Source organism: Aythya fuligula, chromosome 1 (genome assembly GCF_009819795.1).
Source record: "Aythya fuligula isolate bAytFul2 chromosome 1, bAytFul2.pri, whole genome shotgun sequence".
NCBI lineage: Eukaryota > Metazoa > Chordata > Aves > Anseriformes > Anatidae > Aythya > Aythya fuligula.
The window spans coordinates 82839582-82862522 of record NC_045559.1 but is presented as its reverse complement, the minus strand read 5'-3'; the positions used below and the strand labels follow the sequence as shown (position 1 = coordinate 82862522).

Below are 22941 nucleotides of genomic sequence, written 5' to 3'. Positions count from 1 at the left end.
GGACAGATGGGTTGAAACGTCGCCTGGAAAACGCGGGAGGAAGAGGGCTTCTCCCAGCCTGATCTGTGAACCTAAAAAAAACAATTCAACCCCTCGCAGCCAACCCTGCCGAGTAAGCGCAGAGCACCAGCTCTCCCCGCGGGCTGTGCAGGTGCAGAGCTCCCCTTCCACCCTGCAAACCACCAGGCTGCCCGAGGGCAGGGCTGCGCCGCGCCGCTCGCGCTCCCGCAGCCCGTCCAGGACGCTCCTGCCGCGTTTCGGTGTGCGTGGGGAAGGAAGACACGGCACAGGGGCAGGGTGCCCGCAGCAGCACCTCCAGGGAGCCTTTTACACCAATTTATTTCTACACAGGGTGGTTAAAAAAAAAATAATAATAATAAAAGCCCCTACCGGTTGTTCATACATAAGTCTGGGATTCTATAGGGTTTGAGTGCAACACATGCTTTTTTTCCCTTGCCTTCTCGTTCTCTTCCCAGTCAGCCTCCATGATCCAAAGAAACTAAGAAGTGACACACAAGACTAGTAGTCATGTGGACCAAAAAAAAAAACAAGAAAAAAAAAAAAAAAAAAAGAGGGGGAGGGAATCTGAAGACGAAGAGAGAGGGAAAAACAAACAAAGATTGAAAATAAAAATTCGCCAGGATAATGCGTTTTATAAACACAGAGATAGAAACAGTTACAGCAAGGACAGAGCGGGCCAGGGGCGGGGAATAGATATTTATATATATATATATATATAAATTCAAGGGGCCTTCAGTTTATTCTTTTTGGCTCCCCCTTCTCATTAGATTGGTCTCTCTGTGGGGATCTTCGCCCCTTTCTCTCCACTGTCCGCCTTTTGGGGATTCTCTCCCACGCTCGGGGTCCAGAAGAGGCCACCACTGCCACGTGAGTCCAGCCCGTCTTGGCAAGAGGGAGCCCGGGAGAGCGCTCGGATGGGAGGTGAGCAGAGAAGCTAGCCTTGCCCTGACACCTGCCGGCTCCTCGAAAAGCCTGGGCTATTCCTCCTCCTCCTTCCCTTTGGGAAACTGGGGGCAGGACAGGTGTGGAAGAGTCAGAACTGCTGCTGTTCCGCCTTTCGGGGAAGGAAGTAGAGAGAAGGGTGATGGTTATTTTGGCAGTCTCTTCCCCTCCCCTCCATTGCTTTTTTGGTTTGTTCTCGATGCCTGCAGGCTTTTCTGAGGAGGTTGGGGGGGGAGGGGGGGGGGGAAGCAGGAGGGAGAGGAGGAGAAGTACGAGCTGCTAGGACATCATCCACAATGGGCAGGAAGAGCAATGAGCAGGAACCCACATTCCTACGGGGCCTTGGCCGTCACGCTGCTCAGACAGCCGGGAGAGGCGGCAGCCCCTTCAGCCAGACTCCTCTCTCTATTGCTCTCCGCCAGGGGAGAAGAAAGAGTGCAACGCTCCAGAGCCCTCGGGCAGCGCAGGCACCTGTCCAGCCCAGAGAACACGCCTCACCTCTCCCCCACACCGGTTTCACCCTCCGCTGGGGAGAAGGCTTCTCCCATCCGGTCCTCGGGGCAGGACAAGCGACCCCTCCTCCCTTTCGCAAAGCAGGAGGGACAGGAATGGATATTTCTCTCTCAGACAACTCAAGGAAATCCTCAAAAATACCCATCCGGCTGTGACCCCCTGCCACGTTCTTCTGCGGCCCGCTGAAAACGTGTCCGAGCCCCCGCCTGTACAAGGCCCAGCTCTCCGTCCCGTCACACCACGCACCTCTCAACGCCTCCCCACCCCCTTCCCACACAGCCTACAGCGAGAGAGAGAAGGCAGAGCAGGGGCCTTTCTTTGGGATTGAAAGGAGGGGCTCTTGCGTGAGGAAGCGATCCCGGCACAGGAAGGGGGGCTCTTGCACAAGGAAGCATCCTCCTACCAGGCAGGCTGCTGCACGGAAGGAGCACCCCCTTGAGACAAGGCTGTCGTTCAAGGGGCTGCCACGAACGGGGTTTACACGGCCAGAAGAGGCTGCTGCAGGAGGAGAGGCCGGAGGCTGTTGCACGAGGAGGGCCGCTGCACAAGCGGTGCCCCGGGCGCAGGCTATGCACAAGAGGCTTTTCTGCTCCCTGGGTTGAGGTCTCTCTAGGAGCTGGAGAGGTGCTCCACTTGGATGGCGCTGGTGCTGACAGTGAGGCAGATGTCCTTGTGATGCTCTGAAGTCTTGTAAGGAGTCAGGTCAAAGGAGCACTGAGGGGGAGGGTTGGGTGGGTTAGTGTCTCCAGAAGGGCCCCCTGCTGCCCCACCCCCCTGCGGCTGGAAGTGCTGCTGCTGCTGAGAGGCCTGGGCTTGTTGGGCCTGAACCACCTGCTGCTGGGGGTCCGGGATGTTGTGTTTCCGCATGTGCTTCATCAGGTACGTCTCCTGCAACGGGACGGCAGCGTGAGAGGAGGGGACGGCTTTCACCGAAGCCAAAGCCCGCGGGGACCCCAAGGACGGACTCCCCGAGGAGCACTTCCACCTCTGCCACCCCCTCCGGGGGAGGAAATACTCACCGAGGTGTAGGCCCGGCTGCAGATGGAGCAGGTGTAGACCTTGGCGTGTTTCACCGTGTGCGTAGCCAGGTGCACCTCCAACGAGGCGGCATCCGTGTACGCGCGGTGGCAGTTGTGGCACTTGAAAGGTTTGTCTTTGTTGTGCTGCCGTCTGTGGGACTGGGGGCGGCAGCGGGGTGGGAAAAGAGAGAAGGCAAGAAGGGTTAGGAAGCGAATATTGACGCTGGAGGCTGCCTTACCTCTAACACTCCCTTCCCACCAGCCTCCAAGTTCCCTAAGCCCCAGGATGCCGAGCAAGGGACGCCTGGCTCCTAGAGCAGGACGGTGATTTCCGCCCCCCAGTCCCCAGAGCTTTCTGGTGGGCGCCGTATTTTCTCAGCCCTATTAGGCATTTGAAGAGCAGTCTCTCAACTCTCCGCAATCCCCATCTTCTCAGTCTCCATGCAACTCTTCCAGTCTCCCCCCGCGCCCTTTCTACCTCTCTTCACATTTACTCTCCACATCTGTCAACTCTCAAGGCAGGATCTTTCACTGCTCACAGGCATTCACAGCTTTTTGCCAGTTGGCATTGCCTACAGTTCCCCTCCTCCAGGATACTGCAACAGGAGGCACCACCTCTGCTTCCCTAAATCCCTACTCTTACGTCCCCCATTTCATTATAAAACAAGAACACCTATTCCTGAGATTTTATTCAACATGTGAGATTTAGGAAAAGCCTTACCCCAGCTATGTTAGAAAACGTCTGCAGAACAGATCAGAGGAACTCCAACAAGCTATCACCGCTTGCAAGTCAATCTTACAATTTTACAGGATGTAACCACTTATGTGACTTATTTGGGTCACTGTTGCCACCAATCTCTCCCCTGTCCAGCCCTTCAACACCTTTTCTGCATTCCTTCACTCCTCCTCCCAGCTGCCCCAGTTTTTCCATCTCCTCCCACTCGCCATCCAGATTTGCCACCCCCACTGTCGAGCAGGGCCTGCCCAGCCCCTTACCTGCAGGTTGGAAAGCTGGGTGAAAGCCTTTTCACACCCAGGGTGAGCACATTTGTAGGGTCGGTCCCCGGTGTGGATGCTGTCGGGGGGGAAGAGCACAAACAGGAGGCAGTGAGCAAACAGGCAGCGCAGACTGCCGGGGCCTGATGCTGTGATGCAATCTCACAGCCGCTCAGCAGCGCGGGGAAGGGGATGACAGTGCCGCCAGATGCTGTTCTACCTGGACAAAGAGAGCTCTGCCCAGCTCCTGTGCCCAGCTAGAAGTTAGAAAGGATGTGCCATCAAGCAGAGTTCAGAACGTGACTAGGACTGAGGAGCAAGAGCTTATGAATGCTTGGCACGAGGGTCACTTAAGAATGGCAGGGGGTCTGCTGGCCCAGACACCCTGCTCCAAGCTCAGGAGACCCACGCTGTGACCAAGAGGAATTCATTCTCTTGCTTGCACAGCACCGAGAAAACAGCTCTGTTCCTTCTCAGGATACGCGTGACAACAGCCTTCCTCCCTTCACGCTACCGGGGAAACGTGCTCACGTGTCCCTGTCCCCCTGCAATGCCAGGACAAGCTTCCACACGCTCAGTCCAACCCCCGTGGTGGTGCCAGGATCCCTCACGGCCAATGCCTCTCTCTCCATCGCTCTCTCTCTCTCTCTCTGTGCCCCCCGCGGTGCCAGACCAAGGCTCCCCCGGGACAGCACGTGCCCACCTCTGCCCTGCCGTGTGCTCAGTGCCTCCTGCGCAGCCGCCACTCCGTCCACTCTGCTGGGCCGCCTCCTCCTGGGGGTGCAGCCGGCCGCGCTCTCCCCGCCCGCCCCCCGCATGCTTGGCGCGCGTGCTCCACAGGGTGCATGCCGGCAGCGCGGGGGGGCCAGGGCCAGGCCCCCGGCCTCCTCTGGCCCTTACCGTGTGTGCTGCTGCAGGTGGGAGAGCTGGCGGAAGGCCTTCTGGCAGTAGCGGCAGGTGTAGGGCTTGGCCCCCGAGTGGATGCGGAGGTGCTGGGCCAGGTAGGAGGTGTTGGCGAAGCTCTTGGAGCAGTGAGGACACTTGTGGGGCTTGACAATCGCCGTGTGGAGCTTGGAGTGGATCCTGCCGAAGAGGAGGAGGAGCAGCAGCAGTTGGACACGACCGCCATCTGGCTAGTGCTGATGGAATGAGGGCACAAAGGGGGTGGGACAGCACCACGCTATCTGCTACACAGAGGAGCTCCACACACGGCCCTAGCTCGGAGCTGGCTCGGCCTCAAACCGTGCTCCCCGTGGATTCAAGAGACCATGGTCTGTCCGCACCGGGGGAGGATCCAGAGAGAGGAACTACAGAGTTTGGACTGAGGGGCATTGGCAGAGCTGTGTGGGAAGCCTATGGCTGAAATAGCAGGGGGCTGCAAGCCCGGACTGAGACGTTTGGCAGGACTAGGCTGGGGTGACAGGGAACAGTCCTCCTACGCCCAACTCTATGCTCGTGCTGACAAAGCCAGTGCTACCTTCTGTCCGAAAACACCGCTCCGCTGCAGACGCCCCTTAGAGTCAGCAGCACGAACCTCTGCGCGCACCCAGCCCCGCACGGAAAATGACAAGCACTACGTGTCAGACACCACGACCGCCGCTTTGTTTTCTGTCTGAGGCGTGACCAGCCCGCGGAAAACAGCAGGGTCTCCCCAGGCGGTCACCCACTCGAGGTGCTGACGGCATGCTGGGACGACGGCAACATGCAGTGCGGAGGGCCCCCAGCCTCCTCTGGCCCTTACCGTGTGTGCTGCTGCAGGTGGGAGAGCTGGCGGAAGGCCTTCTGGCAGTAGCTGCACGTGTAGGGCTTGGCCCCTGAGTGGATGCGAATGTGCTGGGCCAGGTAGGAGCTGTTGGCGAAGCTCTTGGAGCAGTGAGGACACTTGTGTGGCTTTGTCTCCGTATGGGACTTGGAGTGGATCTGCATCTCCGACTTGGAGTAGAAGGTCAGCGAACACATCCGGCACCTGGGACCGGGGCGAGGGGAAGAGACAGCGTCACACGGGGCGGGCCCCAATATCTAGCAGCTCTAAGTGGAAGGGGTCTTCCACACTGAGTGAGTAAAGGAGAGTTTCTGACCATGCGGACCAGGGGAAGTTTCGCCTCGGCCACTACGCTCAGCTGCAAGTACTCCAGTCCCAGAGGGACAAACCTAAGCTAGGAATGGGCAGGAAAGACCAGACTTATACCTTGCAGCCACACAAGGAAAGGTCTTGGAAGAATCAGAGAGATTAATTTATCAGGCTTACAAGGGAGACAGGGTAGCACTTGGGAAATTTTCCAAGGGCAATCTGAAGGGGACAGGAATAAGAATTCCCAGACAAAAAACACTTTGTTCATCTATGATTTATTTCAATCAAAAAAAAAGTTGGAAAACCTGAAAATCCAGGTTAAGGTGTGTCTTCATAATAAAAGTTAATTCCACGTACTGCAAAGTCTGCAAAAGCAGTTATGACCAAAACACTTAACTCTGCTCCCGTTTTTGGGGAAGACATTCACGTATTTGAAGGCAATGCTGGAAATAACAGGGCTACTTTCCTAGTGGGTCTCACAAAGATACTCTGAGAACGTAATCAGCTATTTCACTGGTTTAATTGGCTTTCACCAATTCTATCTTACTGATGTTTTACAATGTTTTGTCTAGGAATTTGGACCCATCTGTTCCCATAAAGATCAGAAACATATTTGGTAACACAGATTCTTCGAACAGGAAGAAGCAGTTGGCATTATCTGCTATGGATGTTGCTGTTAAAAACTGTTCCTCCGTCATGACACCGGGTTGTTGGGAGAAGCCTGCACTGCTATACAATTCAAGATGGTAAAAGATTTTGTCTCTCTGTCATTTTAACCACAGAGGTTGCACCCATTGCTGGCCTTTTTTTTTTTTTTTTTTTTTTTTTGTCTTCAAAAAATGCGTGACAACAAGGAGCAGAGTTAAAGTTTCTCTGAATTTAAGTCCTTCCATGTGCAGGCTTTTCCATTAAACAAGACAAAATGGAAGCTGCACTTGGAACTTCCAGGGTCACATCTGAGGGAACAATGCCACCTAGGAGACCTCTGTTCTGCCTGCTGTGGTGTGTTCATTATGTTTTTGTCTGGGAATTTCCTTAAGTTTTATCAGTGTCTAAAAAAGATACCCAGTGACAGAAGTCTCTGCAAGTACTACACACCACAGAGAGCTTATCCTGTTTGTGCCCACATTCAGCTACTTCTTTTTCCTCCTCGGAGGATACATCATTACATCTACTGTTGCGGCTATTGATGTTGGAGCCAGAAGCTTTTAGGAAGTGTGCGGTCTAATTGGTGTATGTAATGTAGGCAACATTTATCCAGCACCTACCTTAACTTCCACAGGCCCTTCAAAGCCACAGCTTGATTTTGAGCCATGTAACTGGAAGCCATGCCTCCCTACCAAGCATCCTACCACACACCTGCCACAACATTGTTCCTCCTCCTTTACATTCATGATCACCTCTAACAGTTGCTTCTGCATTTCCTACCTTCATCTTTCTCTTATTCCCTTTTAATTGCACACCTGAACACAACGCACAAGCTAAACACATCCTTACGTAGCTCCCCGCTCACACATACACAGCTCCTGCCTGGAATCAAGGAGCAGAAGCAATTTGGCTGTTTGTCCCTAGGTCTGCTAGAGATACAGGGAGTAAGAAGGCACATCGGGATCACCTTTTAGGAAAAGCAGCTTTTGGTTTATAAATCCAATTATCTCCAAACACTTGTCCAGTTTGCTCCAGACTTTCTGAAACAGGACAGCTGGACTTGAAGACAGCATACGTATTTTGCAGTTATCAAGTCATACTTAGAGGCTGAGGACTGTATCCTTGAACAAAGCAATGCTAGAAAGAACTTAAGTGAACGCTGAGCTGAAAGTACCACTGAGTTACCAAGTCCAGTTCTCTGCTAACGCAAGGAATTAATTCATAACCCCATGCGTGACTCTATCAAGCTCCCTCTCAGTGGATGTTTATTGCCACTATTCTCAGCTGAAGCCTGTTCCACTGTGTCACTCCTCTGATGATGAATCATTCAATTGAGAACAAGCTCCCAGTGCGATGTTGTGCTAATACGGCTAAATGAATCAAAGGGGAATAGCAGGTATCAGCTCTCTCTAAGTGGGAATGGGGCAACTACTCCTGCAGCAGCATGCCTGACGCTGAAGACTGTACAGTCAACAAGTACTGAGAGATCCAGGCAAGTTCAGAGAGCTCGGGAATGATGGCGTGTGGAAAATCTACTTCACAGAAGAGACTCACTGAGCCCGGTCTATCTAGGTTTGGTTTGGGGGAAAGGTTAAAAGATAGCTTGGTCAATAACCGTATAAATCTACGTAGAGGGAAAAAAATCAATGACTGTGGGCTTGGTTTATGCAGCAAAGGTACCATGAGATACAGTAGCTGACAGTATGAGCTCGAGAAATCCAAGAAACAAAATCATTCCAACCATGAGAAGAATGCATCTTTGGCACAACTCCGAGGCTGCGTTACAATCTCAACCACTTGGCACCTACAATTAATATTTTTAGACTTCAGCTACCCGTCAGTGAGTAATACCTTTCTAGAAGTTTTGCTTGAGCTCCAACGCAATGTTGGGCACTAATCTCCTCTGTGCTGTACGCATGACCATAGATTTTAAAAGTCTATTCCTTTTTGAAAAATTCATGATCTTTACTATGTCATCAAGTCTAAGCAGTCCAGCCCCTTAAGTCTGTAATGACATAAAGCCATCTACTTTATTTTCCGTAATAGCTGTGCACCAATTCCTTTACTTATTTACTTTGTTAGGTATCTGCCTTCAGGGCAGAATTTCCCTAGAATAAACTTTAATGAAAAGAGAGAGACTGAACGTCCTTCTCCGTTTTCAAAGTAAACATATAAAAAAAGGTATTTCAAAACCTCTCTGGCACCTGCATGAGAATGGGAGATAAATCTGAGTGTTAGAAACAAAACAAACAAACAAACCAGAAAATAAGAAGAAAACAAAACCCATCAAACAAGAAACCAACCCTAGCTGTCTGAATTTAGCAGCTGCAGACATTTCAGCAGTGTTTTTCAAGCAACATTTAAAAAAAATAATCTTGCAGGGACTCGTTTTCCAATAATCTACCGAGCATTAGCCCTGAGAGGGCACGAACGTTATGTAGCATTAACAAAGTCATAAGTCTTGTAAGTTAAAAGAGCCCTGGAATACAGCAGAAAGCTGCACTTCAGAGAGTTCTGTATGATGTGGTAGCAGGCATTTTCAATGGAACAAATGATCCATTTAATTAAGGGTTTTGCATTTTGCCTCAGACATCATCAAATATTAAAGGGGAAGATGCAATCAGCCCTCTAGTGGGTAAACATGGATTCAAAAAAAATGTTAAAATCTATACGGATAATGAGAACATTGCATCTGACACTCGCAAGGCTTCAGTGCTTCATTTCAGTGAATTTTTCCTTGCTGGGGATAGGAAAAGTTGGCAGCGCCGCCTGCTAAACATGAACATAGTGCTATGTGAAATAATCTGTTGTTGTTTGTTGTTAATAAACATTTTTGATCTTTTTTTTCCCCATCGTGCTTCTAAACTACTACTACTGCCATTGTATTCGGAGAGCACGTACCAGCAATGGCTGCAGCATTCCCATTGAGAGCATTATACAACATCCCTACAACTGTTTGTTATGGCTCTGCAAATTTAGCTTAGAGCATATTCTTAACAACGCAGAGGTGTATTTCTCCATATAAATAGTTAACTCCATACGCAGCAACGTGCTAGAGATCAAAAGCAACCCCTTCCAGTGTTTGTAATCCTTTCTTTTTATAAGGAATCTACAGAAATAAAGCGAGACGTTAAAAGAATGTGCATGTTAAGACAAACACCCTCAAAAATCATGAAATGCCAGTAAAAGGTGGATGCACAATTCTAATTCTGCACCCATATGAAAGTCATCACGATGAGTCATAAACAAAATTATGCTTATAGCAACCAGACTACAACTCGGAGGCGCACGGGGCCTTTTTTTTTCTTTCCACTTTTCATGGAATGTTCCGCCTCATTCATCAGATGCTGTTATGAGATAAAATGCCATCTGAAATACCATCTCATAGTAAAATTTGCCTAACGTGGATTAACAGCATTTTTTCAATCAAGTGCTTAATTAATTGGTATCACAGTTGTGAAAACTATGCAAGCTTTTATACACAGCCTTGAGGATTCAATTTCCTAGTATCCGCCGAGATTGGTCTTGAATTTAATTGAACCCTTGCTCCTTCTATTAGGCTACAAACACCAGACCAACAAGGTTTTTTGTTTGCTTGTTTATAAAAAACCAACTAGTTTAACTTCCCGCCTTCCTGATCTAAGTTTAGGCTCTCCGAGTCAACAGATATTTAGCAGGGAAAGAAATGTACTGCCTTTGCAATGCAGAGTTAATGAAGTAACTAATGCAATCATAGCATAATAATGGATGCACAGTGCATGATAAATGCTGATTTAACCTTCAAACTCCCCAATTTTTTAAAGCTGGAGCTAAACATTTGCTTACTAATATTTTGTAAGTGGCAGAGGGAAGGAGGCCAAACAATTAAGAGACACGGCTACAAAACTCGGATAAGACCTAAATAAAGCCTGAGTACAGAAATGCCAAAAGGAAAGCATGTGACAATTGTACCTCTGCTTCTCCAATTCTACACCAAATCACATTAAAAATTTAACATGCTTCCATTTGCCAATTTACACTATTGACACATACACTACCAAATCTATCAGCTACACTGAGGTCTGAAGCTACTTATTTCCACACTCCTTCAGTCACTCGTGTGGTTGATAAGGCTACAGAAAACAGGTGTGCATCACGCTCTTGGCAAGGCACTGAATATTTCTTTTAACACCCTGTAGCATTTTTCCAGCTCTACTTTTCTGAGGGGATTCCAATGTTTTGTCCATTTTTCAAAGATCATTTTGAAAAACATCGGAACCAGAATTTTGTGGCATTTCAGCACGCTTCACAAGTTGCCTGCCTTCTTTTAATCACTTCAGCACTTGTGCTTTCAGCAATTGCATTTACCCTCTTTCATCACAGCCTCGCACTGGGAGCTCACATGATGTCATTTAGTTCCTAAAAGTCCTTTTCATAGCCATTGCTTTCCAGGATACTGTTTCCTCATGACTATTATTCCGTATCTTTAGATCAAAGGTGTTCAACAGCAGCCAACAGGCCACTTTAGAGAATTACAGAATATCCCACATTGGAAGAGACCCACGAGGATCGTCAAGTCCAACTCCTGCTCCAATTCTATCCAGGCCTAATTGGATGGTTGTTTATATCGTGTCTGAGTATCTAGATTTCAATCCCTGACTCCGCTGGAGAAATCACACGGGTTAATAAACCAAGAAACTAAGCCTTCCATTCAGCTGTAATAAAAACACATTTTGTTTGAATGGTTCTGGCTTAACCAGCACACACAACTTCCCATTTTTTTCCTTACCTATCCACCAGCACTGCCTCTACCTGTAAATTGTCAGCCACAATTTCCTGTTGATCTCCGAAATCACTGAACAACATCAAGCCTAAGACCTTCTCTACCACTTTCTGAAATCAGTCACCATTAGCAAGAGAGCAGCGAAACAACGAAACACAGCGAGGTGTTTCCTCGTGCAGTGATAATACCTTGTGTTATTACTGAAAGAGCACAAAAGAGAAAACACTAACAAATTTGGGAGTGCCAGAAGTTACGGTCATCTATGTCACCATAATTTGGCTCCGCAATGCAGGGACGTCCTGATACATCCTTATTGACTGTTCCCACACAACTGCATCCTTATCATGTTGCACAGATAGTTAACAAGCAAGCCTTCAGTACTCTTCATCACCATTGTGATGTGAACAGCCTTGAGCCTCATCAACCGCACGCAATTCTGACCTCAGCTGGCAGAATTACTCCTCTGTTGGACCCCCACAGAAGTATCGGTGCTCCTCAGACACTCATTTATTTCCACAACACCCCTGTTTATTTTTAAGGGAAGGGTGCAGCAGAAGACAGAGGAGTGAAAAACAATTAGGAGGACGTAATTCTGATGCCCGCAAACACTATTTTTCTTTTAAAAGAACTTCATGCTATTTACATTTAAATCACAGCTCCTGAAGGACTTCTGTGCTGCATATAAGATCCAATGCCTCTGCAAAGCAAAACAGGATCCAACAGGTAACAGAGGACTACTCTATGACACTTGAAGGGATTATGGTTTTAGGAATACCAAATGTTAATTACTTCAGGATAACTGTCTATGGTCATTCCTAGCCTGCAGCACATGCAAATCCACAGAAAGCTCAACCTAACTCATATATGCACAGGCTTCAAGGCATGATCATCTGTAGGCCTGAACCACGTGGCTGTAGAATACTGTAGGAAATCTGTAGCAGAAGCAAACAGAGCCTACAGTTCCTCAGACCAGCAGTCAAATGCCTTCCTCAAATCATCCTTCTCTAGGCCACAACCCCAAGTCATTTTTACTTTATTTTTGACAAAATTATTCCTTTCTCTAAGTAGTTGTGCAGGACGCTGCCAGGCCATCACATATACAGTAATCAAGGATGTATCGAAGTGCACTGACTCAACAGGGCCAAATTAAGGTGTGACCAGATAGATGAGTGACAGAAGAGTTTTGACGTTCTCTCTCTCCAGCTGAAACTGTAACTGGCCCTTCACTCCCTTGCACATCAGTAGAATGGTTGTATGCAAGTAAAAAGCACTAAAATTAAAATTCATTTTAATTTAAAATTAAAATTCATTTTAATTTTAGAGAGAGAACTTGCACCAAGCTTCCACCTTACTATATCCTGAGGCATACGGTCAGTCTCATTTCTAACTTTCAAGCACAGCACTCATATCCAAAGCAAAGCTCATGTGTACGGTGTGTGTAGATATGGAAGTTCATGCACACCTGTCCTCCTTCGTTTTGAAATCATAAGCCAATTTCAACCAAAGCTAAAAAAAAAAGGGGGAAGGGTTTTAAAGTCACTACAAGTTTCACAAGAATACGCAGCTGGGAAAGATGAGAGACCCTCGTGGAGCCCCCTGCTGAGGGAAAGGCTAGGAAGCTCACCCTTGATTAGACATCAGAGAATCCACACAGGAGAGAGCCGCTGGAAACCAGGCTTCATTAGTTCCGCTGCTCACGGAACTACTTGTTAAAAAAAGCAAACAGAAATTCCAACATGTGGCATCGTCCCGACACCCACGTTGGTCATCAGCAATCTTAAGATCCGCTGCACAGACCTCTGCCAGCAGAGCAAGGACAATCAGTGACAGCAGTGCTAGTCTGACACCTTTCGCTAGCATTAGAGGGGGGCGAGGCTCTGTGCCAGAGGAGGGCACGTTCTCGTGCTGACAGCAGACACACGGCCAAATTTAGGAACATTGGATTTAGTATTTCTAGGCTTTGGAGGGAATGTGGTCAAACTTTCTGCCTGATACTTCAAACTTTATTCTCCCCTTGCCCCTAGCCTTCCAGCCCGTTGCAAGCCCCTCTCTCCTGCACCAAGACCCAGTCCCACGCGCCCCACTTCATCCTCCACTGCAGTGCATATTCAAAGTTTCCTTCTCACACTTCACATTTGTGTCCTCTCCCTCATATTTCTCTTTGTCTGTCCACATCCCATGCCCCTGTCCCCATCTGTTCCACTAATTCTAGATACCCATTCACTTTTCAGCCCCTAGTAGATTTGCTCTTTCTCTGCCTTCTCAAGTCTTGGCCCCTCCTAGCCTCTCTCAGTCCCCTCTCCCTTGCAAGCACGCTCTCCGCCATCCCCTCTGGTTTGCAGGCTCCAGTCTTTTCTTCTCCCTCCTTTCTGTTCCCATCTCTGCTCTGCCAGCTTTCTTGACCTCCTAGACACAATCAGCTCTAGGTGCTAGCCATACCCTCACTCTCATCCCTACTACCCTTGAATCAAGCCTTCTTTCACCTTGCTGCTGTGCCCAGGGGAGGGGGAAGGTTCCTGTAAACACGGGCAGCAGGACTCCCTTCTGAAGCAGAACGAGGAGTTGCGGCTGAAGGAAAAGCGTGCTTGGCCCTTCAGCATTCAGAGATGCCTGGAGGTCAGAGTGCTTTTGGTTCCTCCGTGGAGATGGACAGGCTGGTCAGTGCCTGGAGTCATGCAGGCCTCAAGTAACACCAAAGAGGATCTAACAGCCTTGCCTGTTTCAACTACTGAAGTATAAAGCGTCTCAAAGCGTGCTTAACAGATTTTTTTTTCAAAGCTTACGACTTGGCCAAATTTGGCCACATTTTAACAGATATTTGTGGCTTAGAAAAGCCATAATCACCTGACTTCAAATCCAGGAAAAAAAAAAATCAGAAAGTCACTGAAGAGCAACATTAAATCCAGCATAGAGCAAGAAAAAAAAAAAAAAGGCTGACAATGAGCTAAGAACATGCCCACGTGCTGTATTCAAGCCACTGGCTCCTCTTGTGTCCCTAATTTCCTCCTTAACAGGTCCTCTGCCTGGCTTTTCCCCCCTCCACAGCTCATTGATCTTTGTTTCTTGCTAAGCCTTCCATGGCTTCTGCACGCTTTTTCTCCCTGGACACACCACAGAAGCGTACGTCCCTTAGCTACTTACTGTTTTCCAAACCAGAACACCCTGATGTGCCCACACCCTACTGCAAGTAAGGGAACTCACAACTGAAAGTGGAAATGGAGCTCTTTGGTTACAGTATCACAGCAAGGCTCTTCTCAAGGCAACAACTTTTCTCTGGGTGTACTAGGTTCAGAGGCATAGCTTGCAAAACCATTCCAGATTAAGAACCAGAGCCTTTACAAACTCAGTGTTACCACCAAGCAACACATATGAAGAGCTCTCTTCCTCTTGCAAATGCAAGATCAAACTATCTGGAGAATTGTTTTCTGAGACAGAACGGATGATCTGGAACAGATAAGCTGAGCCATTTAATCAGCCTCGTCTAACACACCACACCACAAGCTTCAAGAAGCGCGTACATACAAGCACTACAACAGTCCTAAGAAATGACCCTACTGCCTCCAGGATTCATGCTCTCTCTCTCCCTCAGCATGTTTTGAAGTTCTGATGAGCAACCATGTGCTTCACACACTGCCTCTTTCTAGAAATGTGTTGTCTCGATGATCTTGTTTTCCACAGAAAAAGTTCTGCAAGGATGTCAGGGAAGATTAATAAAGTTGCACTGAATCCAGACAAGACTGAAGCGACATAACTCACAAAGGAAAAGGCTTCACGGAACTGGCTCAGATGCTGTCCCCTTCAGCTACGAGCATTTTTCTAATGCCACAAAGCAAAGCGCCAAGGCCTGTGCCAGACTGATCCTAAGGCTGGATGTCTGAGATCTGCAAGCAACACCATTAGCAAAAGCTTCACGCCTTTCCTTACAAAGAAAAACCTGGTCATAAAAGATTCTTGCACCAATTTCACTAATTCACTTCTGGAGATGTTAGAGCAGCAAAACATCTGCCATTTGCTGGAGCAGGAACCGCTCCATTCAGTGGGCTGATCTGCACTGGGGGCATCATCTTTGTGCTCCAATGCCTTCAAAACCTGCCCGCACTGCTACCTGCTGAAGGCCTCGCTCTGCCTGCATCACTATGAGTCTGGAGCTCACAACATCAGACACCTGCTCTGACACACACAAGACAGCTCACAGAACTTAAAAAGAAAAAAAAAAAGATCAATTTGACAAAACCTTTCCAGGCGTTAGGAATGAACTATTGAAAAATAAACAGATTGATCAATATGGCAAACTCCTTCCAGGCATCTGACTAGCTTGTCCTTAGTGCATCACCGTGAGAATCGATGAAATCATACAAACACATCCCCACGTACACCGCAAGCAACTCCTCCTTCAGCCTGAGAAGGGAGCAGTAGACAAACCTCACACGGCCTTCATTTGGCTAGTGTATGTCTGTGTGTGATAGTAATGGGAACTCCCCAAATTATCGTAATCTGGAATACAGATGGAACCCAGGAGTCCTCAAAGTTTTCACTCGCAAGCCCATTCATATGCATATTATGCACAAACTGCACTGCAAAGATTTTCTCTTCCACAGCTGCGAAAGACGACAGCCTTTTCTTTTATTTTGGAACAATTATTTTTAGTTCCAAACTTGCGCATGGAAAGCAGCAGACAAAGAGAAGACCCCAAGGAAGGCAGAAGTTATCTTTGGTGGTCTTCAGTAAATACCAACGTAGCTGTCTTGCACCTTAACAGTGCCCAGAGGAAGCCCAGGTTGGGATGGGGGCTGGATGAAGAGGCAGAGGTACCACACTTGGACTAAGCATGAAGACAAAGTCTTCCTGCTGACATGCTCCCACATACAAACTCATTTTTTCCCCATGACCAGTTACACAGACTCTGCATGTTCATAAAGTTTCTGCTGAGTCACTCCACCTGGTCATTGGCTTTTTTTTTTTTATTTCCAAACTTACAAATAAACAAGGAGCTATAATTAAAGCTTTGGTTCAGCTTTAATTCTAGCATTCACTGCCAATTGTGTCCCCTGTAAATACATATTTAACAGCCTAATTAGCAACCCAGACTGTAAGCAGCTTGAGTGTGGAATTGTGGCTAGGGCCCAAAATAAATGGTGGGATTACAAATAGCAGGCTACCTAACACTCCTACCCTTCTTCACCATACGCTGATTATATTTTCAAAGTGGAAAAACTGGGACATTGGGCAAGAGAATAAAAAGGCTGATCCAAGCGCTGGTTTTGAAGCTATTTCACTGCATTGATTTAAAAATACAAACATTCCTTAAATGCTGTAGTTAAAAATGAAACAGGGCCTGCGGTGGATGCACTGATTCTGTGTAGGTGCCTTCACATTGTTATTCTTATGCCAGAAACGTAGCTAAATCTACCGAAAAGGAAAAAAAGGTCTGGGATGGTTACAGGGAAACGGTCTGCCTCAGAAGGATTCATGGGCACGTAGCAGGGAAGCGAGGAGAACGAGGAACCACCTCCTACTTGTTTTCACCTAGCTACTGATTTGTCTCGTATTGATCTTGATCATCCTTGAGAAATGCCCATCACTAAATCACCTGCACTTCCTCCCCAACCAACAGACTACCACGTCGCTTCCTTTTCTTTCCTAGCACTCCCCTGCTCTGCCCAGTTCCCACCTTCTCAGGAACACTCTCACCACCCTCTGCTTGAAGCACTCCCTCCTAGCTAACCTCTCCCCCGTTCCCAGGGCTCACAGGTTCCTAAAGCCACATCCCTCCAAGCTCAGAAACCCAACTTTGGGGCTCAGAGCACTCTCCCCTCTCATCTGATACCTTTAGGGCTTAGGAACGCCCTTACACCTAATTCAGAAATGCACTTTTTCCTGTTTTGTTGGGAACACCGAAACAGGAGGAGAGCACGCTGGGCAACGAACACAGGAGCAGGCACTGTCACCAGGGTTCGCTTCCAGCTCCGTGCATCCAGTCTAGGGTATTTATACTGGGCAGACTGGAGTCCTGCTTCGGGGGCACCCCGGCACAGCAGGGCTTTCAGCTGCACCACGCAGCACTGCGTTCTGCAGCGTGCCAGCCACGCTACCCGGCTGTGGCATCAAGGATATGGCTCAGCCTCCTTCAGATCCTGGTCGTTAATCAACCTAGTGATGTTAGCATCTGCACATTTAGGAAATGGAGGTTGTTCGCTAAGGAGATCCTTAGTTTTGGGTCAACCCACTCGTTTGCAAACATCCCCGATTAGAAAGACAACTCAACTCTCCCTGCATCTGCAAGTTTCTCTGCTCAGGGACTCCGCAGGGAAGAGGCCAAGATCTCTTCTTCCCTGCGCGAGCCTCTGAAGGGCCGAACACGCCCCCCCCCCGACCCCATGCAACGTTACGGGCACGGTTTAACCCTGCTCCCCACCTGTATGTCTTGCCATCCTTGTGCTGGTCCTCATCGTCCTCGTTTGACAGCACAAAGGGGTCGCTCATCTCTGGCAGCCCCGACTCCTGCAATCGTTTCTTCTTCCGGCCCCGAGGCGGTTTGGGGGCAACTCCCCCACCCCCGCCACCCCCAGCACCTTCGGAGAGGGTGGTCGTCCCCTTCTTGGCCAGGTCGGGCACCACCTGCAGGGCTGCCTGGGAGCCGGGGGGGAGCGCGGAGACAATCATGGGAGCCGAGATGGGAAAGGTTTGTGCAGAGGTGGCTGTGGTCACCAGGGAACCCGAGGGGGAAGTTATCACCAGCCCAGGACCTGCAAACAGACCGAGGCGGAAGGCAGGTGTTACATCCCCGATGGCACCCAAAAAGGACCCTCCAGGACTCCCCGCCGCCCCTATACCCTGCTGCAGACGTCCCCCTGGAGTCCCCTACCTGCTGTCATCAGCCCAGCAGACTGCACGGGCACCACGGTGATGTTCTGAGTCACGGGGGCCTGGCTGTGTGGTGTCAGCTGCTCCGGCTTGGTGTCCGAGTCCATGGCGATGCCGGCGGGCAGGGCCACGGAGGTGGGCACCGTCAGCAAGGCGGGGTAGTGGGGGGGAGCCAGGCTGCAGCCCTTCTCCGTGGGCAGTAGCTGCTCCTTCATCTTGTTAATGAACATGGTGTTCTCGATCTGAAAAGGGGGAGAAGGGCCTTTAGGACGCCGTGCCGCAGCTTCTCCCAGCGCTCGGCTGAGCACAAAAGGCAACAGAAGGGTGTATGGTGGCCGGGTTTCTCACGGGACGCAAGGGTTGGAAGGCAAAGCTCTTACCTGTCCCGAGACGGTGGGCACTGCTGGCCAGAAGTACGGGGAGGAGTTGAAATGAGATTCTTCCATCCTAGCTGGGCACAGGGGGGAAGAGGAAGGGGGAAGGGAAGAGGAATATGGGGGAGAAGGAAGACAGACAGACAGACGCACACACACACACATACACAAAAGGAACATTAAACCCAAAAAGACTCCAACAGGGAACTGACTCAGCCTGATGCTGCGACAGTTCCTTAATCTCCCCGTCCTTCCTTAAGCAACTGCTCCCCGCTTTTGATCTATCTGCCCAAACCAGGTTATTTGCAGAGAAAAAAAAAAGATGTCTGCTATTCCCACAGGCTTGGGTCCACCTCAAATGCCTCTTGCCCACCAGTCCTCCATGCAAAAAATAAAAAATAAAGACTACATCTGACCCCAAGCACCTCTAAAACTCCCCAGTTATCCTCTACCCAAGTACATGCCATAGATGATGAAGTCTGTGCATCTGCGTCCAGGCAAACACAGCTGAAAAACGTTTTTTGCTGCCGCAGACAGCCTGAGCCCACAAGCAGTGCAAGTTTTGGACCCTGCCTGCCCCTCCACCCCAGCTCCCTGAGAACCCAGATGCAGCAAGGGCGCGTTAGCATCGTGTTACACAGGAAGAAGGACAGGCAGAGAGAGGGAAACAGACTTGCCCGAGGTAACAGACAGGCACAGCAGACCGAGAAGTAAAACCTAGGGCTCCTGACTGCCCGTTGCCCACTGCCCTGACCATTCCTGGAAGAAGCCTGGAGATGTCTCTCAGTATTCCTGGCAGACCACAGCCTCCATCACCCAGCCAGACACCAGGAGACAGCCTAGCAAGCAAAGTTTGCACCACTCTGAAAACCCCAAGAAATCCACACAGCGGTATTCTCTGAGGTAGAAGAGGTGCTGATTCCTTAACAAAGATGGCAGAACTGATGGGTAAAACAAAGGCCGTAAAACCTCTGCTCAATGAACACCGTGCCTGGCAGAGCGAGCTGCTCAGAGAAACCAAACACCGCAGCCTTCTCGTGCAGCTCTCTGCAAACAGCACCGGCCCGTTCCTGTTGTGATGTGGCAGCAGTCTAATTAGCGAGTAAATATTGCTTCTGAAGGGCCTATCCCCAGCATCAGATAAGCTGAGGAGCGTGCCCCGAGTAGCACGAAGCCCTTACTTTCCAGGAGTGTCTTAGGAGAGAATAAACACACGTGGAATTGCTGCGTGTGAGCCAAAATGCAAAGGCACTTCTCCTCTGTGCGGAGCAGCAGTATTTAAATGACCCAAATTACCCGTTAATTTGCTTTTTATGAATTGCTCGCACAACAGCAAAGCCCTGTCCTCCTGCCTCACCTGCTCACTGCACACCAACCAATAAACCCACTTAAGGATGAATTATTTACCTTGCAGCAGCGGCATGCGGTCCGGCTGCCAGCTGCCTGACCGAGTTACTCTGGATTTACACTGCCGTGATTCGAGCAGGATCCGATGGGGCAGGCAGCTGGGCTTCCTTTAATTTCTTTACTGAGCCAGATTAATTAAGTGCTCTGCCCACAACGAGGCCCTGCGTATCTAACACTTCAGTACGGGATTGTTTCCTTCCACGGGATGGGCACACACAGAGATAAGGCCTCCCCTAGCAACTCAGCACCTGTATCAAGAGGGATTTTTTTTGTGTTTGGGATGTCACGGGGGGTGTCGTGGTTGTTTTAAATGAGTAAGCCTCTGTTTGCTCAGCTTCCACATCAAAAAATAAATGAAGAAAAAGACAAACCTAAGTAAACCTGACTTTGCAATCACAAAGTCTCATAAATTATCACACTTGTCTGTCAAATAAACTTTGCAATCGCCCAGTCTCGGATTCCTTGGATTCAGCTGCAAAGTTTAGGAGTAAAACAGAAAGATGACAATTTAAACAAAAATCTCCTAACAGCTTTCCTATTCAAAGAGCACCAAGTATGAAAGGCAACTCCATCTTCAAACTGTAAAATCCAAACCAGCACAGGCTGGGGCACTCAGTGGCCTCCTGATTCTACCCTGCCCCCTGTCAGAACATGACAAAGCACCCAACTTTTGTTCGCTTTGTTCTGCAAAGTGTTTAAAAATAATAATAAATCAAAACACCACCACCAAAACAATTTGTATTAATTCTCTGAAGATGACTACCATGTTTTCACTAAACTTTCTCAGAAACCGTCCCCCCACCCAGCAATCTTCATGCTTGAATAGATGTCAGGCCTCAAAAAAAAATCAGCTTGAAAGACTGAAGTGTAACAAAGTTATAAGAACGTGGAGAAAAAGGAGGAACGGTGTGAGAGTCAAAGCTGTCATGCAATCTCACTGGCAAGCCAATCTTCCAGAGGGAGAAAACAAAGGCGAAGATCCTCGCACCAACCTCCTGTCCTAATGCCCACGGACGTCCCTCCCCTGTCCCGCTGTTAGGCTGAAGGATATTTCGGAAAACATGCACCCCTATCCACAGCCCCCACTTTCCCAGCGCTCACACTTACTTTACCAGCACTCTGCTCGTAACCCTTCCAATTGCTCTACAACTATCACACATGGGCTGGAGCTTCAACCCTGTACCGCAGCATGTTCCCACTGCGGTGCCTTCAGCATCCCAGCTTCCACAAACAGGCCAGAGATGGGACCTTCTTCCTACGCACCAGTCTAGTATCAGACAGATGTCAACGTACCCTCCTGATACAAACCAAAAACACCTTCTATGTACAGACCACAAATTGACATGCACCAAACAAACACCCGAGTGCACCAGGGAACTCGCAAGGGGCAAGGAACCTGAAGCGTGGCTCTCAGAGTATTTCCCAGAGCCGCGTACTTAACGTGCTGGGCTTACACTTCTTTGCAGGGTCATCGCTTTAATCGTAAACACAGAGACCAAAGCACGTGTGAGTACACGGCCGGGCACAGGCTGCGTTTCTGGAAGGCACAATCAAGGTTGGACACGCGGGTATTTAGAGACTGAGTTGTAAGGTGGCTTTCTTTATTCTCCATGCGCCTCGTGGTTATTTTCTAGGCAGCTTTCAGCTGATAAAAGGCCCTGAGTGATTTCAGCTGTCATTTTACGTCTGTATGCAAGCAACGAGGAGTAACTGGTCGCTAACAAGGAGCTTTTAGGCTTAACCGCTGCAAAATACTGAGGATGCCCCCAGGGGACGTGGGAACAAACGCAGAAACGCCTCCCTAAGTCCCTAAGCACCACGAAGTCCAAGCCCTGCTGCGCCTGGATGCACACCAGGACCCCCCAGCGCAACACCCGGAGCCCTGAGCCCCAAACCCGGAGCTCGGAGCCGCCTCATGCACCGCCCCCCCACCCCCCATGGCCCCCCCCGTGAGCCCCCCGGGGGCTGGGGGCCCCGCAGCCCGCCCCGTCCCGTGCCCCCCCCCCCGGGGCGAGGCTGACTCAGGGCGCGGCGGGAGCTGCTTACCCCTCTCACTCTCCCTCCTCTCGCATCTCTCCTCCTTCCAGGCCCGGCTCTGCGAACAAACCGCCAGCGTTACGGGGAGGGAGGCGGAGGGGGGGGGGGGGGAGGGGGGCGGACAGACGGCCGGCCGGGCAGACAGACGGACAGGCAGGCAGGCAGGCAGGCAGCCCGCCGCTTCCGCTTCCGGATCGCCTCACGGCCGGAAGCGCGGCCCCGCCGTGCCGCCCCCCCCCCTCTGCCCTCCCCCACCCGGGCCCTCACCCCCCGCCTCCCCCCCCTCCTCCTCCGCCCGCCCCCGCGGCGCCCACCCCGACCCCGGCTCCTCCGGCGGCCTCCTCACCGGAAAGAGGGCAGCGGCCGGGCCGCTTCCGGGGCAGCGCCGAGAGCACTTCCGGGGGCGCGCTGGCGTCACGGCCGCTCCCCTCCCCCTCTCGCCCGCTCCGCTCCCCCCCCCCTCCTCCTTCCGCCTCCCCCCCCCCCCCCCCGCCGCGGCGGGGCTGCGGGCGGCCGGGCCGGAAGCGCGCGGGGCTCCACCGGAAGCGCCGTGTGGCGGCGGCGCGCGCGGGGGGCGGCGGTTGGCGGCGGGGCGGAAGTGGCGGCGGCGGCGGGCGGCGCGCGCGCGCGGCGCTTCCCCCCCCCCAGTTCCCCCCCCCCCCCGCCTCCCGCCGGCCGTGAGGGGGCCGCTTCCGGCCCGGCCCGGCCTCATGAATATTCATGAGGAGTTCATGAATAATGCATGAGGGGGGGCCCGCCGGTGTGCGTTGGAATAAAAAGGGTTTTTTTTGGCTGAGTGGTCAGTCTGGGGAGTGGGTTGCGCAGAGTCACACGGTCACCGGAGTTAATTGCACAATCGCCCGAGTTAATGGCACAATCACCAGATTACATTCATTACAGGCACAGCAGCTAATTACACACAGTCACACGGGACGTCCCCCAGTTCTCCCAGTCCACCCCTGACTGGGGGTCCCTACCCAGCCCCCCGTATCACTGAGTCCTTCACCTAATCCCCTTCCACAGCCCCCCATGATGGTGGCTCCACCACCCCCTTGGCAGCCCGCCCCACTGCCCCTCAACACTTTGGGGTAAAAAAGTTCCATTTCCTTCCTAATTTGGGGGATTTGACTTGCTGGTGGGTACCCACGCTCATCCCTTTTCCATTTTTCCCTCTGTAATTTGTTTCTGGGGTTGTCAGCTCAGCCCTGAGGGTGGCACGTCTCGTCCCACATCACCACAAACTATGTCAGTCCTACATCCAGCAAGAGGAGCCTCTTCTTCGCCCCA

At 50.5% G+C, this 22941-nt stretch overlaps 1 protein-coding gene across 7 annotated transcripts; it reads right to left on the bottom strand.

The window, feature by feature from the left end:
- Positions 1-584: 584 nt before the first annotated feature.
- ZNF384 (zinc finger protein 384) lies at positions 585-22066 on the bottom strand. Of its 7 annotated transcripts, XM_032196695.1 has the most exons (11): positions 22001-22066; positions 21664-21712; positions 20725-20914; positions 18217-18283; positions 17838-18078; positions 17388-17718; positions 5233-5457; positions 4392-4574; positions 3492-3570; positions 2496-2654; positions 585-2364 (listed from the first exon to the last, which is right to left on the bottom strand). In XM_032196695.1, the coding sequence occupies exons 3-11, from the start codon at positions 20775-20777 to the stop codon at positions 2086-2088; spliced, it is 1617 nt and encodes a 538-aa protein (XP_032052586.1). In that variant the 5' UTR covers positions 20778-20914; positions 21664-21712; positions 22001-22066; the 3' UTR covers positions 585-2085. The 7 variants fall into 7 exon arrangements, with proteins under 7 accessions (XP_032052586.1, XP_032052634.1, XP_032052595.1 ...); XM_032196743.1 differs by lacking the exon at positions 4392-4574; XM_032196704.1 differs by lacking the exon at positions 20725-20914 and having other exon boundaries at positions 18217-18287.
- Positions 22067-22941: the final 875 nt, after the last annotated feature.